This window comes from Podarcis liolepis, assembly GCF_965112155.1.
Source record: "Podarcis liolepis genome assembly, chromosome: 12".
Classification (NCBI taxonomy): domain Eukaryota; kingdom Metazoa; phylum Chordata; class Lepidosauria; order Squamata; family Lacertidae; genus Podarcis; species Podarcis liolepis.
The window spans coordinates 29,433,066-29,452,402 of record NC_139563.1 but is presented as its reverse complement, the minus strand read 5'-3'; the positions used below and the strand labels follow the sequence as shown (position 1 = coordinate 29,452,402).

Below are 19,337 nucleotides of genomic sequence, written 5' to 3'. Positions count from 1 at the left end.
CAGCTGCTGGGTGACCTTGGGCCAGTCACACTTCTCTGAAGTCTCTCAGCCCCACTCACCTCACAGAGTGTTTGTTGTGGGGGAGGAAGGGAAGGGAGAATGTTAGCCGCTTTGAGACTCCTGAAGGGGAGTGAAAGGCAGGATATCAAATCCAAACTCTTCTTCTTCTTCTTCTTCTTCTTCTTCTTCTTCTTCTTCTTCTTCTTCAAACAAATTCTATGCACTGTTTCCCTCCATATTGAGGAGAATGTTCTTGTGCTTGGATGCTTTTAGGTTTCCCACAGGCATCTGGTTGGCCTCTGTGAGAACAGGACGCTGGACTAGATAGGCCATTGGCTGATCCAGCAGGTTCTTTTTGTATTCTATTTCCTCAGAAATGAACATAAATCACAGTTTCTTCTTGATAGATAACATAACTTTTATAAAGTTGACAGAATCCATCTTGACGTAGCCCTTTAAGTGTTAACAGAAGTTAGACCTCTGGCACAACGTTTGTTTATTTGCTTATGTCAAGCTGTCGTTTGGGGTAATGGCCCCCCAGTGTGACTAGCTTGCATTTCAAAAATAAAAATAAAAATCCATACCAACTCTCAGAAATCAGCAATTTAAAACTAGCAGCAGTACAGCAAGTGTTTTCAAAGCATAGGCCATGTTTTCTTTTTAAAATAGAGAAAACAGAAAAATAAAAATGCTATCCCCTCACCTGTGGGTGTTTAAAGAAAAGCTGAAATTAAGGAAAGGTGGCCCCAAATAAATAGCTTTTTGAACACCACTTTAAAGTTTGAGGTGTCTATAGAAACTCTGTGTGAAATATTTATGTATGATTGTCTAAATCTGCCCGCTTTCAATCAGTCCTCTGCTTTAACAATGTAAAAATCTGCTGTTGCCTTCTGCTGCCCAATTTACATAGGGAAATCAAAACCGGTCACAGCTGAGCCATTGAATAAAATGCACATTTCAGTATGTCTTGAGCTCTTTGGTGGCTGCCCTCAAGGCTGCTAAACACTTCTGTCCCCATGTGAACAAAACAGCACAGGAATTTGTCAAAACAAACAGATAAATCACTTATAGTACTCTGGAGCATATTCTGGCAGTGGCAGACCAGTTTGGTATTATCCTAGTAAATAGAAAAGAGGGAGAGAGCGCTTCCTACATTCCATGGTTGTCATATGAGCATTCTTATAAAATCATTCCATTTGCAGAATTAGAGCTATTAAAAATTAGGTGCAGCAAAAGTTTTACTATTTTTCTTCTGAGGAATGCAGTGTGCTAGGGACTCTGCCTCTCTGTTTGTTCTGCTCACCGTTCCTCCTTCCTGCTCCTCCTCACTCCACTTCCCTGTGGTAACCCTCTAGACCAGTGATGGCCAAACTTGGCCCTCCAGCTGTTTTGGGACTACAACTCCCACCATCCCTAGCTAACAGGCCTAGTGGTCAGGTGTTATGTACTGAGTTGAATAGGATCCAAACTGAAGCAGTCTGATTGGTCCTAGAACAATAGGATCCAAATTGCAGCAGTCTGATTAGTCCTAGAACAATAGGATTCAGAATGCAGCAGTCTGATTGGTCCTAGAACAATGCAGCAGTATGATTGGTTGGCAGGAACCACCCAATCCTGCTCCAGATAGAAGTGAATCCACAACCTGATTGGCTTACAGTAGAATTCCGGAATTAGCCAATCATGTGCAGCCCATTGTGTAAATAATGTATATAAAGCAGATACTGTGAGGGGACTTTCATTCATTCCTCCTCACCACTATGAGCTGAATAAAGAGCATGAAATCACTTTGCGACTCTGAGTATATTTCATCAGGGATTATGGGAATTGTAGTCCCAAAACAGCTGGAGGGCCAAATTTGGCCGCCACTTCTCTAGACCATGGGGGGGGGGACTTCTTGACTCCATGGGCCAGTTCCTTATCGAGACCCCTGAATATTTGTACCCAAGAAGCTGAAAATAATCCACGTTTATTAAATAAGAGACACAACCTGTGCTTCAGTGGCCTCATTCTTTCAGACAAATCCTTGAAGCCGCAGCTATTATGGATCCCTGCACAAACTGTAAGAAGGAACAGTTTGTGTGGTGGAAAATAATCTCACATATTGGCTTTAATGCAGTTATGCAAATAATGCCTTTTACCCCTGTCCAGGGGCTGACGCAGGTATAATCATTGATGCACGAGGCCTACAAGCAGAACATGAGCATTCTCCCCAACTATGATTTCTTGCAATTTGTAGGCGTCAGGGACTCCGACCCCCCCCCCCAACAGTAGGTTGCCAGGAACAGATAAACAAGGAGAGTTCTTACCAATGTCTTATATTCAATATTCACAGAGAGAGGCTTAGAAAAGCTGTCTCTTGGAGTAACGGCATTGCTCTGAGTAATCTCCACCCGACTTCTCTCCTCAATTGTCAACAGTACCACCCAGCTTATGGTGGCCGCTTAGGGTCATTTGCCTCTGAGCCCTTTGCTCTCCTGCTTTCAATGCTTGCCTGGTTCTGGGAGAACGGGGGTGGTGGTGGTCTGGGATGCTTTCTAGTGATAACGTGTGAGCCAGCTGCTCCCGCTCTGCTTCCCCCTCTCCCATTACTTCCCAACTTTTCCCCTCATCTGCCTCTGAGCTGTGACCTCCCACAAACCCCTGTTGTAAATCTATACTGTCTTCCTCTTCTCTGGAAGGCCCTGGCTGCGGAGACGGTCTCCACCATTCCTACTCTGTCCAGTCCCTGACAGCCATATTGCCTCTGCCAGTGGAGGTGGAACACAGCTATTGCGGTTAGAAGCCATTAGTGGCCTTGTCCTCCTCCATGACTGTGCCTAATGTTCTTTTAAAGTCCTCGCAAGTTGGTGGCCATTACTGTCTCCTGTGGGAAGGAGTTCCATGAGGAAGCGCATTCTTTTATCTGTCCCGAATCGTCCCAGATCCAGCTTCATTACTGGTTACTGAGATAATATTTGGAAATGTAGTATAGAAACTGTTCCGGCTATTGTTTTCCTTCTCACAGAGGTTTGGTAGCCACTTTCATTGTCATTTATTTTCCGTATTATTGAGGTATCGAAAACACACAGAGAGAGAGCGACCAGTAGGACTTGGTTTCCCGCTCCGATCCTTCTTCTGTACTGCTCTAATTTCCTCTATTTTTTAATAAAAAAACGAACAGCTTTGTTTAACCGAAGAGGCCCCTATAAACACATTTACATACAAGTTGGAATTCCACTAAGTATCACTCCGTAAGAATGTTCCCTCAATCTCAATTGGAGCTCTGTTCTTTGGGCTTGAGAGATGGCTCACATATGCAGGCAACAGAAAGGAGGAATTTGGTGAAACAGAGGCCCGATTCACTCAAAACCGCCTGTGGGATGCAGGAACACTATAGGCATGACTTTCTTGTTGTGTATAGGATAGACATGAAGGGCAAAGGAGCAGGCTGTAATCACAACAACTGAGTATATATATAAAAGGCATGCAAATTGTAAAGCCAAAGCCTTGATACCACAACAGTGGGAATAGCCTACCCTAGCATTTTTACTGAAGAACCAGAGCCAAAGCTTTTTTGGGGGGAGGGGAACCCACCAACAGTGGTCTCTGGGGGCAAGGTAGAGCCAGCTGCAGGAAGCGTATCATGTTAAGATCCTGGCCTATCAAACATAGGCTCAACTCCAGTAAAGAGCTGAGTGTCTGTTCCTCGCCCCAGGCGTCTTAATTGATCTCACACACGGTAACTGCCCGTTAGCTCAATTTCAGCTGACTGCATTTTCTTCCTCCCTCGCCCTTTATAATTAAGAAAAAATAAGTATGCAGAAAAATTCCTGCGGTTCAAAAAAAACAAAAACAAAGCGAAAAGCCCAGCATGGTAACTCTTTGTATATCTTTGGATCCATTTCAACAGATATACATAATACTTCCCTTATATAGAGTTGTTTCCAACCCATATCATTCCATAAATTTATGATGCATGTGCAGTCGCTCGGAGAACCTTAGCCTTGTGTTTCACAGTAGTGGAACAATTTAAAAATAAATGCACCAGAGGTCACAGAGTTAATCGAGAGGAGCAGAAAAATAAGACATACACCCCTGTCTATATAATATATATGCAAACTGTTTAATGTTTGATTTCACACTAATTTAGACTACGTATCACATAATAACTATGATTAGCTCCAAAACAAGTCAACTTCAAATCACAGGCTGTGAAGCTGTCTTGTTGAAACTAACCATAGTGCTAAACCACAGCCACTGGTTCAGATGACTCCAGAAGGCATTGTTAATTAAAAAACTGAAAGAAAAGCTTCTGATTCCTCGTCCACCCTGCCCTTGGACACACAGGGGAGAAAAGAGGGTTGTGTGAGCTTGGGAGGAGAATAGGCCCTTTCATGTAGCTCTAAGTCTGTGGTTCTTCAGATGATATAGGTCTCCAGCTCCCATTATCCTCATCCATCATGGTCAATGGTCAGGAATGATGGGAGCTGCAGTTAAGCAATAGTCCTCCTGTGGCGCAATGGGTCAGTGCTCCTGGCTCTTAACCTAAAGGTTGGTGGTTTGAGCCCACCCAGGGCAGGCTGTGGACAGGATTCTTGCATTACAGGGGATTGGACTAGATTACCCTTCCAACTCTGATTCTGTGATCTGGAAGGTCATGGAATCCCCACTTTGACCATGCAGATGTTGTCGAACTACAAATCCCATCATCCCTGACCCTTGGTCATGTTGGCTAGGGCTGATGGGAGCTGGAGCCAAACAACATTTGGAGGACCATAGAGTCCCCATCTCCGCTCTAAACCGTGGTTTAGCTCCCAACTCCCAGAAGCCCCAGCCGGCACTCAGGTCCTGCTTACAGGTTTCCCATCTGCTTGGCCAGCATGAGAAGATAATGCTGGACTAGATAGGTCTTTGGCCTGATCCAGAAGGGAGTGCTGGTTTAGCAACATGTCTAAACTGTAAGTATTTACAGTAAATGTTTTGAACAGCCTGTCTCTGAAATGGTTAAGAGGAGAAACATTTGCCTGCAGTAGTCCTGTGAATTAAAGTTAAAGCAGCCTGGTCCTATTCAGGTTTACTTGAAATTAAGTGAGTGAGTTCAGAGGGGCATAATAATAATAATAATAATAATAATAATAATAAACAGCAATAATTTTATTATTTATAACAATTATATTATTTATATTATTTAAACCCTGGCTGGGTTTCCCAAGTAGCCTGCAATCCTGTTAAATCACAATGTTTTAGGTGAATAAATCAGAAAAGCTGGTGGGTGGGTGGGGCGAGATACAAATTCAACTCATCCACAAATACCAAAAGACCCATACAGAAATTGACCCATCCTCTGGCACCACCTGCTGGTAGCACATGGAATCAATGTGCCTCTCGATGTGCAAATAATAACTGCTCGGGGGATGGGGTTGGAGCAATGCCAACATGAAAAAAAAAGGATTTGACACTTCATGTCCCCACACTTCAGCTCCCCCTCCCCAGTCCAAATGGGAACATGCCACAGCTGCTTTCAGATGTTTTCCAGTTACAGATCTATAACATGTAGTTTGGCCCCATCTTTAGCATTCAGGATCAACCATGCAAGCCTACACGTGTGTGATCCACGGTAAATTCCTCTGAGTTTAATCGGACTTATTCCCAAGTAAGATTGTTGAGTTTTTTTAAGGACTGCTGCAGCTCTAATCTTCATGATCTTTTCACAGTCTGATCCACAAACCAGTCAAACAGGCTTCTCGGATTTAAGCGCTGAAGTCGCAGCATTCCAGCCCTGAAAACTTCTCCATTAACTAGTTTTTGAAGGTTGGGCTGCCCCCTCTCTAATATCACAGACGTCTCCTCCCCCTAAACAAACCACAGTTGTACACAAATTGTCAAACAGACCTTTGTCCTTTAGGGATTTCACCAAGATCAAGTTGCCTCTCAGCCATCTGTCAACAGCTGTCCTATTATTTAAATCTCTGGCAACTTTGTTAGACATTTCTCCATGATGTGTTTGAATTGTTAAACCTTTAAGTGCTGTGCTGGTTAGAAACTCTGTGGGAGAAGAAGGTTGCTCCAAATAACAGTTCCTGCAGCTTTCCCCATCATTCAGAGAATCAGAGAGAACTTCGTGAAGACCTCCCTCCACACTCCTCAATATTTACCTGCTCCGAATTGCCTCCCTCTCTGGCAGGAGGGGAGAGAGAACATGGAGACCATCTCTTATTTATTTATACAAACATCTTCCCCTGTGCTGTTTTTCTAGAAAAAGAGGTGCTGGAACTCACCGTGAATGCCTCTCTTGTTCTCTTATAATGGTGATGGAGTCCACCAGAAAAAAGCCCTCCTCTTCACCCATATTTTTCTTATTTATTGCATTCATTTCCCACCTTTGCTCCAGGGAGCTCAATTTAGCATCCATGGCTCTCCCGCTCTCTACGTTATCCTCCCAACAACCCTGTGAACAGTGACAGATTTACGTATAAGCTAAACAAGCTATAGCTTAGGGCCACACTCTCTTGTGGGCCCCCAAAAAATTTAAAGGAAAAAAACCTGGATGTACATTTCCAAAATATAAGAACAAAACCAATCAAAATAAAACCTACATGCAGCAATAGTGTTTGGTGTTGTGTAGGTCCATAAATCACCATATAGCATATATTCAACACAAAGAACAGTGACAATTTGTTGTTGACAAAGGACCGCTGGACATATAAAGGGCCCCATTACCTTCAGGAGCTTGGGGCCTCATCAAACCTAAATCCGGCCCTGCTTGAGAGGTAGGTTAGGTTAAGTGTTGATGACTGGTTCAAGGTGACCCGGTGAACTCTGGTCTCCAAGGTTACACAAGCATTAAAAGAAATGGGGGGGGGGACCATAATTAAACAGACTGTAAAACAATCTCATTAACAAAAAACCCCATAGCAATTAAAAACAGGTTGAGAGATCAAGTGCAATATTCAAAAGGCAGCCCAGTGTCTATACAGACATTGTGTTTTGCAACACCGGTGGCACAAGTAAAAAAAAGTCTGCCTTTGAGTTGCCCCAGGCCGCTGATCCTTGGACTTGGGCAAGGATAACCTACTCCAACCCTGATATCTTTATCCCAATGCTTTCTCTGGGTGCCCAAGCCAAATGAGGTGCAGCATGCGGCTGTTTGTGAAAGGGGCATCTCAGTGGCTGTGTGTCTCAACTGCAGAATGCTCTTTCCAAGCAGGGCCACGTGTACCTAACGGCTTTTTGCCAACACATTTTAAATGTCTTTTATTTTCCAAGACCTTTTTGAATTTTGTTGTAGCTCCTAATATCCCCCTGGCTCTGTGGCTTTGATTCTCTGCTCCTTGGTTTGGGTGTGAGTTTAAATACTCTTTTAAAATAAATAAATAAAAAACCTTAACTGGGAATTGCTTTAATGGTGCTTTACATTTTACTGTATTGTGCATTTTCTATTCTATGGGCTGCCCTGAGAATGCATGTAAATAAATTAATAGCACATGTAATGTAGCCTTTAGCTATTGATATCTATGGGAAGCTTGCCGGCTTTTAAGTTGGAACATCCTCTGCTATGATTTGTTTTGAAAACAGGCTCGTTCATAAAATTCTGTGGATGTAATACCCGTGTTGAACCTCTTCCTTTTTGTCTTTCTTTACTTTAGGGAGAACCAGGAGCAAGAGGATCCCCGGGGCCTCCTGGTCAAAGAGGAATAGGAATACCTGGGCCCAAGGTTAGCAAGGATCTCTGCACAGTCTAGCAGAGGGATTGGGAATATGCAGTGTGGCCCTCCAGATATTGTTTGACTACAGTTCCCATCTTCCCTGACCACTGTCTGTGCTACCTGGGGCTGATGGGAGTTGGAGTCCAACAACATCTATAGGTACCACAGGTTCTCTTCCTGTGAAGATCTAGAAGTTCCCGCCCCTTATATATTTAAGTTAAACATGATAGCCACCTTTCTTGGAATGCTTTGGAGCTAACTTACATTCAATATCTTAGCAGCTGCTGCTTCTTTTTTGCCTATTTTAATCTTAACGGGTTTCTGAATGCCTTGCAAAAGAAGCACTTCTTTCTATAATGTTGCATTTTGTGGCCGAATTGTTAGATGCAGTGCACCCAGCAAAGGAATGCAGTGTTGCCTTTGTTTGGGGGTTAGTTGCAGAAGAATGCTACTGATCCTACGGCTCTCAATAACGGGGACTGACTGGTTCACTCCAGCCATCAGGCTCTTTTTAGCCCAAGACTTCAGGTGACTGCTGTGGATGTACATTTGCTTACCTTATGGAGCAAAGGATAAGCCCTTGCACACAGAGAATCAGCATGTCAGGGGGAAGGGTTCAGCCTGTCTTCTTTCTGTGTGTGGGGAGTTGCTTTGTTTTTTAAATGTGTATCCCAAGCCTGAAATGGTATAGTCAAGACAGCTTTGTCATTTAATTCGGCTGGCTGTTGAACGTGACCAAGGGCAGAGAGGAGAAATAGGTGGGATTGTGCTATCAGCTTCCTTACTCCCTAAACACTTCCATGGCTGCCCTTATTCGGACGGCCTCTTACTCCAGCCTTTGAATTACCTAGAGTGACCTCAATAGGCCTTATTTCCGAGTTGCAGTAGGGGTGAAGAATTGAATTTGTTTGCATTTTAATGAGAAACCCATTTAATCCACACTTTTTGAACCAATACGTGAACCGAAACATAGCTGTCCTTTGAAATTTGTACTTCTCTGAATTTTTCAATGCAGTTTTCCAACCAACCAATGCGTGCAAGAATACAGACATTACTGGACGGCATGCATAAAGAGACATCTATTCAGGAAAATGACTTACAAATGAATTACGTTAGTGGGAATTGCTTTGCAAAAGTGTATACATTAGTCAAAACTGCATGTGAAATTTCATTGATTAGGAGAAATTGCACTAAGATGCCGATAGGTTTTCACAAGGATTTCTTTTTTTAAAAAAAGAAAAAAGCCAATTGCCAAAGAACTGAAATTAAGATGGGAAAGAAGGAGAAGCTGCAAGAAACTGAAATCGATCAATTTGTCCATCCCTGTTTCTGAATAGACATGTATAGGAATGCACTTAAGTGCCCCCAAGCAGTTACAAAGGCTCATATATGTAATTCTTTTCACAGTTTCCAGCATTTGGAAAAGGCAGAGACGGGCACAAAACTTTACATGGCACTATACAATTCTGACTTCTTCCTGGAGTTGTCTTAAACTACTCCCCACCACCCTTAATCTGAGACAATTTTATTTCCTTTTTTTCTTTTTTAAAATTAGGGTGTTATTGGACAAAAAGGTCTGCCAGGGCCACAGGGTCCTCCTGGAGATAGTATACAAGGAATTAAGGTAAGAATGTAGGTGCTGACATAAGTTTTTTTTGCAAATGACTCCCCCTGCCCTGTCTTCATTACACAGTTGTTTCATGGAACTATTTATGTTGCTGCTTAAGATGGGAAAGAAACCCCAAAAACCTAAATTTTAAATGTCCACTTGGTTGACAGACAGTAGTTTCTTAACTGAGTGCCAGCCCTGTTGGAGTGAAAAGATCAGGCCTTTAAAACTCTATCTTGATCAAGGACAGAAATTTGTTCTGGAAGAACTGATGAACTGTGGATGTGCCATACCCTGGACTTTCCCCTTCCATGGAAGTGAAATAACTGAGTAAATACTGTTTGCTCTAACAAATTAAAAGGCCGTCATGTTGTGTCAGGGTGTCCTAGCAGTGACATATCTTTTAAACTAGAATTTTAGTTTTGGCCTTTAGAACCTGATGACTTCACACACAGAGAGACACACACACACCTGCTGTCATCCAGACTAGGCAATTACTTATACCAAAGCTATAAATATCTGGAAAAATGTTGAGCTGGGAGATAACCGAAATCACTGGGTTAAAGTTGACTGAAAGTGCAGAGTTGCCATTATTATCAATTTACGATGGGGTGGAAGGTTCGCAGGCTATGAAGGACTTGCTCACAAATTTATCGACAGCTGCATGAATTATGATCGCTAGGGAAGTGGAAGGGTCAAGCAGAATATAAAATGGAGGAATGGTATAAAGAGGTGTAGCTATTAATGATAAATTGAGATGTGCCATTAAGGTAAGATGGGGAATATGTAGGAGAAATGATTTTGATACGGAAGTTGTTTGTAGAATTTGTAAAACGGAAAGGGGTCAAACCATAGCAAGAGGTGCTGAAATTTTGGAAGGTTGGGCAGTTACAATGGAATGGTCTCAGTGGTGGGGTGCATATTTTTATTCTTATTTATTTATGATTATTACTTTGTCAAAATAAAACAAAAACAAAACAAATGTTGAGCTGGATCCTTCCCACAAGAATCTGACTTAGAGCAACGCATTTTAAAAACACTTTCCCATTTATGTGAACCTCAGTGAGGGCGCAGAACACGGCTTGTGAGGGGCGTGGCCTGGGGAGGGGGTGTGGCCTGGAGGAGAGTACCAAATGTTGAATGAATGGAGAATCCGGTAGGGACTCCTCTGGGGCAATTCAAAATTTAGAAAGCAAGTGTGTTGTCACCTACAAAAATATCATCACTCCTTATATGGCCACAGAGATGTCAGGAATGTGACACTTCTTGCGTATGTAAAGCTCCGGGGCTTGTGGTTTGGACGGCTAAGAGTAGTGGTTCCAAATATTTTTGGGGGCCACTGTTCCCTTGGCTCCATAAACTCATCCCCAGTGCCCCTTGCCCTATAAAGAGCATTATTCACAATAGTGGTTGAATCACGATGCACTAAGAAACGTGATTACACAGCAGCATTAAAAACAGTTACAATTAGTTGCACATTTATTCAAAATCCAATGTAGCTTGAGTCAACAAAATTGATAAACTTGATACAGCGATGCCAGCTTTTCAAAGCCTGATAGTCGTTGACACCTCCAGTGGCCGCTCAGGTTTGGGAACCACTGGCTTAGAGCCAAAGAGTAGAAAACTCTTTCCCATCATGTGAAGCTGTCTCACAAGAGGAGCATCTGTGTATTAGGTCTCTGGGTCATGTAAGTAAACCCTGTGGCTGAGCAATATTGGTGGCCGCTTAAGCTGAGCAGCTGAGCCCTGGGGATGCTTTTGGGCCACATTTAACATAACTGTTCCATATGGAAGTGACAGGAAAGCTGCTCTGCTCAAAGGGATAAGACGGCTGGCTAAACATCTGTCAGTGGATTTCCTGCATGCTTGTTTCCTGTATGTTTAATAAATGTCCATATGGGTATAGCCAAATGCAATCCTTGCAGACGGTTCTGCATTCAAACAGAAAACGACCTAAATAACTGAGGGAACAGTACTTTGCTTGCAGCTGCTAAATGTTACGGTCTTTTTACAAAGGCTATTTCTAAGCAAATCTCTATGTTGTTTTTAGGGAGATCGGGGTGTTCAAGGCTTACCAGGACAAAAAGGCTCTGTGGGGGTTGGACTACCTGGGTCTAAGGTAAGAGGGTTGCCCATCTATCTCTTTTTTAAAAAATCAGTTTTTATTAAAAGTTTTCAACATAAAATACAATAAAAAGCAAACTAATTTAGAAAGGAAAAAGAGGGGAAACAACCAAGATTAAAGAAATAAAGGAATAAAGAAAAGGAGGAAGAAGGGGGGAAAGAGGAAATGGAAATTAAAAAGTCTTCTATCCATGGGAGCCGAGGCTCCTTTGGACCCCCCAATAAAGTATTTGAGGGGGCTGCCCCCCGAAGTTGATGGGCATTACCATTCAAATGGTATCTGTGTGCTGTATCATGTGACCAATTATGTAGGGCCAGGCTTATAGCCATGTTGTATCTTATTATTAGGGCGATTCTGGAGAGAAAGGAGACCAGGGAAAGAGAGGTAACAAAGGAGAGATTGGAGAACCTGGACCTGCAGGACCAAGGGTAACACTTAAAAAACCACAACTTCTTTATTTATTATTTCATGACAGAAGATAGTGCACTTAATAATTTATATCATTATACAACCTTTCAGGGATTTTCAGGACTCAAAGGTGAACCTGGTCTTACTGTAAGTATATCCTGATGTGTTTTATCATAAAAATGTGACTGTTGGTAAAAGCTGCAGCTTGGCCCTCTTTATGATCAGAGATGGGGAATCAGTGGCTCACCAGATGTTGTTGGATTACAGCTAGGAATGAATCAGTCTTTTCCAGGTCCTGCCTGTGGTCTTACTATAAGCTTCTGGTTGGCCGATATGAGAACAATATGCTGGACCAGATGGGCCACTGGCCACATCCAGCAGGGCTTTTTGTATATTTTGTGTTGCGTCAAATAAAAACGACATTTCTGTCACAGATTAAGTATAATTGAACTACGTATTTTGTTAGAAAATGTGTTCCAACCTGTTCAGAGCCATGTATGCAGCGTTCTTTCTAGTCTGCTACAGTTCAGCTTTTGGGGGAAACCATGTTGTTTGTCTTGCCGTGGCAGACAGAATTTTATGCAATCAATTACGTATTGTAGCATTATGTCATACCATTAATTTCAATGCAAAGGCCATTCATTTCAACGCAAAGAACACAAAATACAAATGGCGGCGGGGAGGAGAACAACAATACACATTCTCAATTAAATATTGTTTGCAGACTGTTGTGAAAACAGCAGAAAACACGGATTGCATTTGCTGCACTAATTTCCATTCTGGACATGAGAGAATTGAGCGAACTTTGGCACTTTCCACTCCCATGCAAGTAGACATGATTCTTTCCCTTCTTTTAGACATGTTCAGAGAACCACCTGAATGTCACTGTAACAATAATATTTTTTAGTGTTTCAAAACATCCAGTCACTTGTTTTATGCAAAGCAAGCATTCAATTTTCCATTAGAAAACAAAACAAACCAAAAAAACAAGATCAAAAACACCACAATTAGTCAATGATGCATAACTGATTTCCAAATCTGAAATCACAACTGAAAATGGCTCCTCTCTTTCAGAAAGAAGACGTAATCAAACTCATAATGGAGATATGTGGTAAGAGCTACCTGAAGGAATGAAACCATTTGATTGTATTAGTTGCTTTCCCTTAAATAATTCAGAATTGACCTTAGAAGTGTGTACATTTATTGGGCGGGGTTGAAAGAACCATGAGTGGAAGGAAAATAGCTGAGAGTGCTGTTTCACAAGTGCTGGCCCATGTCTCTGCAGTGTTAAACAGTTGCACCTTGGAAGTCGAACGGAATCTGTTCCGGCAGTCCGTTCTACTTCCAAAGCATTCAAAAACCAAAGCGCAGCTTCTGATTGGCTGCAGGAAGGTCCTTAACCATCCAGGGGTCCTTTACCTGTTTTTTACCTTTACTGTCTTGCCGCATCTCTACTTCTGTGTGAGGTGAGGAGCACTATACCAATGAAAAGAAGAAGAAAATCACATGTATGAAGCCACCCTTAGTGGAACAGTTATTTGAAATAGCATGAATGTGCAGTGTTCACCAGTGCCGGGAACCAAAGACTCACATCCACAGAAAACAGGTGGCGTTGTCCACAATCCTAATTTTAAACAGCATGTACACATTTATTCCAAGATGTATCTGAAGTTGCTGTCAGAAGGGAATGTAGGGAAGTCTTTCTCATGCACATGGACAGAGGAAGCACCTTGTGTGCACATCAGAGCATTTACTTATTTTTTGGACCTCAGTCTGCAACTCTTGGGGAATAATTTTTAAATCTACATAGCAGATAAGGTAAAGGGACCCCTGACCATTAGGTCCAGTCATGACCGACTCTGGGGTTGCGGCGCTCATCTCGCTTTATTGGCCGAGGGAGCTGGGGTATAGCTTCCGGGTCATGTGGCCAGCATGACTAAGCCACTTCTGGCAAACCAGAGCAGCGCACGGAAACGCCATTTACTTTCCCACCGTAGTGGTACCTATTTATCTACTTGCACTTTGACGTGCTTTCGAACTGCTAGGTTGGCAGGAGCTGGGACAGAGCAATGGGAGCTCACACCGTCACGGGGATTCAAACTGCCAACCTTCTGACCGGCAAGCCCTAGGCTCTGTGGTTTAACCCACAGCGCCACCTGTGTCCCTACATAGCAGATAGCTGACTTAATTCTAACCCCATCTCACCCCCTTTTTAACAGGCTGCGGTGTTAAGTGCAAAGAAAACCCCCTGGAGCTCGTGTTTGTAATTGACAGTTCGGAAAGCGTCGGGCCCGAGAACTTTGACCGGATCAAACGGTTTGTGAAAACGGTGATTGACGCCGTCACCGTTAACCAAGCTACAGCTCGTGTCGGCATCATCAACTTCAGCCACAAAGTCGAGCTGGTGTCCACTTTGCAGCAGTTCCCCAACAAGGACAGCTTGAAAAGTGCCGTTGATGCCATGCAGTACCTGGGGGAAGGCACGTTCACCGCCACAGCTCTCAGCAACGCCATTGATGTGTTCCAGGCTGCCCGGCCAGGGGTGAGAAAGGTGGCTATTGTGATAACGGACGGGCAAGCAGATCGCCGCGATCAGAATTCTCTGGAGGTGGTTGTGAAGAACGCCCACGCTCTCAACATTGAAATCTTTGTCATTGGGGTGGTTCAGAAGAGCGATCCCAATTTTGAAAGTTTCCGGAAAGATCTGGACCTCATCGCTTCAGACCCAGACCCAGAGCATGTCTACCAGATAGATGATTTCATGACCCTGCAAGGTAAGAGGGAGCAATCTCTCTGGAATGTTATTTGCTGGAACCTTCAGGTTATATTTTAGTGAGTAAGATCTAATTTATATATTTTAACTGCTGCTATATCTGTACCGTCCCTGTTATACCGAACTGCCAATTTAAATGTATCCCTATTGTGTTCTGATTTTGTATGTGAGCTGGAACTGGTCTGTGACCAATATAATAATTTGATTCATATAATTCCCATGATCCCTGACCACTGGCCAGGCCAGCTGGGGCTGCTGGGAGTCCAACAACCTCTGGAGGGCCACTGGTTGAAACAAATGGGCCTGTCCCCATCAGCTCGGTCTCATTCCTGGTCGATGTGTATTTCCATCTAACAGCATTGACTTTTTCAAACCCTTTCAGCTCTCGAGGATAAGATCTTCAAACAAATTTGTGAGAATGATTTCAGTTCCTACATCAACAAAGTGCTCAGCTCAGCCCTTTCTCCAGGACTTGAGACAAGAACGAAGCACACTGGTCAGTTTTCTGTAGTTGAGACACATGAGCCTTACGTCCCTCCGCGTAAGCCAGAAGATACTGATTTTGTAAGTATTTCTAAAGATTTGTGCTTATATAGGAAGGGCTATAGCTGAGTAGTAAAGCATGTCTCTTTTTTTGCACGTAGGAGTCCGCAGGTTTCAATTCTTGGCCTTGGTATTTAAGTTCACCTAGTTTTACCATAAAGGCTGGAAAGTTTTGTCATTTTTCCAATCTTATATTCAGTTCGCCAAATTTCTGCAGGAATTTGTATTTAAAAAATCCTCCTGAAAATTCTTCAGCATTCAAGAGCAAATTTTCCCTAACAAATACATTTTTGCATACAATAGATGAATGTACACATTCTTGCAAGCAATTTCTCCTAATACAATGCATCTTTATGTTATTTTCACTAATACATTAATTTTTGCCATACACATTCATTTTCATACACTTTGGTTGGTTGGAGAGCTGCACTGAAAAAAACAGATGAATGATGGCTGTGTTTTAAATTTTCATATTATTTCAGAAAGTGCCAGTTTGATAGATCTGAGATGTGAACTGAATAGAATTTCCCCCTATTCCTATTTGCCACTGACATTTAATTCTTTATTTCCTTTTTTATAGCTATCACCAAGGGTTCCTAGTGAGAAAGGAGTGTCTTATTCTGAATGGGACCGCTATGTTACTACAGCTCCACCTAAGCAACTTCCTGATAGTCACAAGCGACCAGCTGCCCCTTCTGTTCATGAGACACAAGAGTTTTTCGAATTCAGAACTCCCAAGCCAGATATAACTCGCGTATCTAATGTAACTAGAGATGTGCAACCTCTGTCAGCTGTTCTGCAGCCTCATACGAAAGGTGTGAAGGGATAATAATAATAATAAACAATTTTTATTTGTATCCTTCCCCTCCTGGCCGAGATCAGGCTCAGGGCGGCTAACATCAAATATATAACAGTGATCTAAAATCAAACAATAATTAAATCACCTCCTAAAAACAAGTCAGGATCAAATTAAATTCTGAATTAGGTGGCTTTCTGCAGGATTAGGGTTGGATGGGTTAAGGGATAGAATCACAGAAGTTGAAAGGTACCATGAGCCTCATCTGGTACTACCCCCTGCAATGCAGGGATCTTTCACCCAGTATAGGGCTTGGACCCACAGCCCTGAGATTAAGAGTCTCATGATCTACCAACTGAGCTATGTACAGACTTTATGGGCCTTTATGTGTCTTGAGTTTGCTTATACAGTCATACCTTGGTTTTCAAACAGCTTAGTTCTCAGGTGTTTTGGCTCCCGAACGCTGCAAACCCAGAAGTGAGTGTTCCGGTTTGTGAACTATTTTTGGAACCTGAATGTCCGACGGGGCTTCCGTGGCTTCCGATTGGCTTCCAGAGTTTCCTGCAGCCAATCAGAAGACGTGCTTTGGTTTCTGAATGTTTTGGAAGTCAAACAGACTTCCAGAACGGATTCCGTTCGATTTCCAAGGTACGACTGTATGGGCCACCTCCCCACAAAGTTGAAGTTATAGAGGCAGTGAAATTGAAGGCTATCACATGGCAACAGAACAAGGTCACAAGTTAAGGGGAAAGCTTTCTTCCTCTTTTGATAGATCACTTCATGGCCTGAAGCAGGTAAAGACAGAATAAAACACAGGTTACAGTCTTTAGCATGTCATCAGTGGGTTTGTGGGACATAACAGCCACAAGAGGGGCACATTAACTAGACAGAGAGTTTTATATGTCCAATCCCAGCCTGGGAGTAAATGCCATTGACATGTTGTCCCAGGTTATGTGTGTGCAAGAGTGCCTAGTCAGTAAATGATAGAACGAAATAAGCCTCTGTATTTGAATGGAACTTGGACGAACTTGAAGGGCTTCCACACAGAACGTAAAAACAAAACTATGGTACAATGGCATTACGTCTTCTAGGGTTGGGGAAGAGGGACGATAGCTGTCAGTTAGTGCTGTGTACAGCCCAGCTCTGTAGCAAAACTGGCAGAACCTGCAAACACAGGAGTAAGCTAGGTTTGCCTTGGTTGTAGAAAAGAGGGGAGTGGCTGTTGTTTACAGATACACCCTCCCATTACCAAATACCTCAGGTGCACCTATTCATAGCACCATAGCAAGGAAAGACAAGGCCCAAGATTTTGTGCTTCTGTAGAATTGGAGGTCTCCGTAGATGTAAAAAAACCAAAAACAACCAAAAACAAAACCCAACCCATTTTGTTTCCAGATGACAGATGTTTCGAACCAATGAAAACCGGAGACTGCCGAGATTATACAATGATGTGGTATTATGCCAAGGATGTAAATTCTTGTGCTCGCTTTTGGTATGGAGGCTGCGACGGTAACCAAAATAGGTTTGAGACAGAACAGGACTGCCGGGAAACCTGCGTTCGTGACTGAGCAGGTACGTCATGTTAATAGCAAGACCTCTGCCAAAGAGTGTTTTCCTTATAACAGTCAGGTGCAAATCTTATATGCACAAGAAATCGTGCTGATTCTTCTGTGACTTTGTTATTATAGTACCTTAAACAAGTTTTAGTGCCTCTAAAATCTAGTTATAAATATCTCTTGCCTGCCTTTTCTTTAAAAAGTTCAACGCTGCTGGTTGGAAGTTTGAGCAGGAGGGAGTTAATATTTAGAGCTGCACTAGTTAAGAGCAGAATACTCTTATTACAGAAGTGAAAAGGTTCCGTCGACGTATTTCAGGCATGAATGTTGTTTTTGTGTTCTTTTACAGAGAGAACTCGAGCTTTGAGAAGAAAACAAAGCGAACTATTCCTGGAGTTTGTATAAGAATACTAGAGAGTTCCAAATGCTGTGTTAATGCAAGTACTAGTTTTGTACCACGCCTGCTGCTTTTTACAATGCATTCAATGGATTTTATAGAACGTATTATCTTCGTAATTGATAGCTTCACTCGCCAAAAAGCATCTTAATACTTCCGTGTTTGTGTTTTAGCTCTAGTACTGCCCATGGCAGCGTTTCAGGAACTTTTAACAAGAAAGATACCAAGGATTTTAATGTTTAGCTTTAGTAGAGTATGACCTTTTGTTATTTGGAAATGAAGAGCAGAACAATGGAGGATACCTGAAACTGGTAAAATCTGTCAAAGCAACAAGTGGAAAAAAGTGCCTTTGAATGGGAACGTCTACATTTAGCAGCCAAGGATCATCTAAAGACGTGGCATTTGCTTTCTTTCCCTTTAGATGTCTACAGTAGCCAAGATCCCGCTGTAGTGGTGGGCAGCTCAACACACAGAACTGGTGGCCCTCCATATGTATCCTCATCACAAGAGCCACCAAGTTACCGGTACTTTAGTTAAGCTCAGATGAGTAACAAAAATGGCTTATGGCCAGATCAGGGCTGGTAATTTTGGGATTTTTGTTAAAGCTAAGTCCACACATTTTTATTTCTCAGGGCTCTTGTACAAATGAGTGCAGTAAAGAGTAGAATCAATTTATAGGGGAATTTTAACAGAAAAAAAAGCACTGAAAGATGTACATAAGTGTATTTTTTTTGGACCTTACCACTATGCAAAAGTACTGTACAAGCTAAATGGATAATGATTAAACTGATTATATGAACAAGAGGGTGTGTGTCTACTCTTTTTACATGGAAATGCTGCAGTTATGCATTTGTGTAATTTTCTACATACGGAACACTAAAACATGGATAATTCAATCACCTCCTTTAGGGATGTCCGCAGCATGTTTCATTTATGCCATGGTTCCTCATTCAGAAAGTGGTTTGATACACAGAAGGGGTAGTTAACTTGTGGTCCTCTAGCTACTGAGCTACAGTGCTGACCTGTAGTCCAGAATGATGAGACACTGTAGTCCAACATCATCTAGAGGACCAGAGGTTAGCCACTTCCACCCCCACAGTAGAAGCTTGCTTATGGACTAGTGGATTAGAATTAATGTACATGCCTGTCATTTGCAGTGCCTCCCATTTATACTAATTCTTTACATAGACCTAAGCCAGGTGTATCTGGTAAATGTCATGAATGTGCTTATCATCATTCAGCACACAAGGTCTTGCCTTGTTTTCTCTATTATACTCCGATAAGGTTTTGCCCTTGCACTTTATAAACAGCAGGGCCATCAGGTATCATCACATAGGGGCTTTCCAGTGAAGAAATAAATAGCTACCACACCCCACCTGAATCTTGGTCATAGTTTTATTAGTTCACTCTGACACCACACCAGGTCAGGCTCTTTGTGGTGATTT

At 42.5% G+C, this 19,337-nt stretch overlaps 1 protein-coding gene across 4 annotated transcripts in view; it reads left to right on the top strand.

Annotated features, from left to right (window-relative positions):
- Nucleotides 1–18,691, top strand: part of COL28A1 (collagen type XXVIII alpha 1 chain) — a 66,742-nt gene extending 48,051 nt beyond the window's left edge. For all 4 annotated transcript variants that reach the window (XM_083469055.1, XM_083469056.1, XM_083469057.1 and 1 more), the window contains 11 exons: nt 7,626–7,694; nt 9,241–9,309; nt 11,345–11,413; nt 11,767–11,847; nt 11,939–11,974; nt 12,902–12,938; nt 14,047–14,601; nt 14,983–15,164; nt 15,724–15,958; nt 17,335–17,511; nt 17,845–18,691. In XM_083469055.1, coding sequence (XP_083325181.1) covers nt 7,626–7,694; nt 9,241–9,309; nt 11,345–11,413; nt 11,767–11,847; nt 11,939–11,974; nt 12,902–12,938; nt 14,047–14,601; nt 14,983–15,164; nt 15,724–15,958; nt 17,335–17,507 — 1,506 coding nt within the window. In that variant the 3' untranslated portion in view covers nt 17,508–17,511; nt 17,845–18,691. The remainder of the gene's footprint in view (nt 1–7,625; nt 7,695–9,240; nt 9,310–11,344; nt 11,414–11,766; nt 11,848–11,938; nt 11,975–12,901; nt 12,939–14,046; nt 14,602–14,982; nt 15,165–15,723; nt 15,959–17,334; nt 17,512–17,844) is intronic.
- The last annotated feature ends 646 nt before the right edge of the window (nt 18,692–19,337 follow it).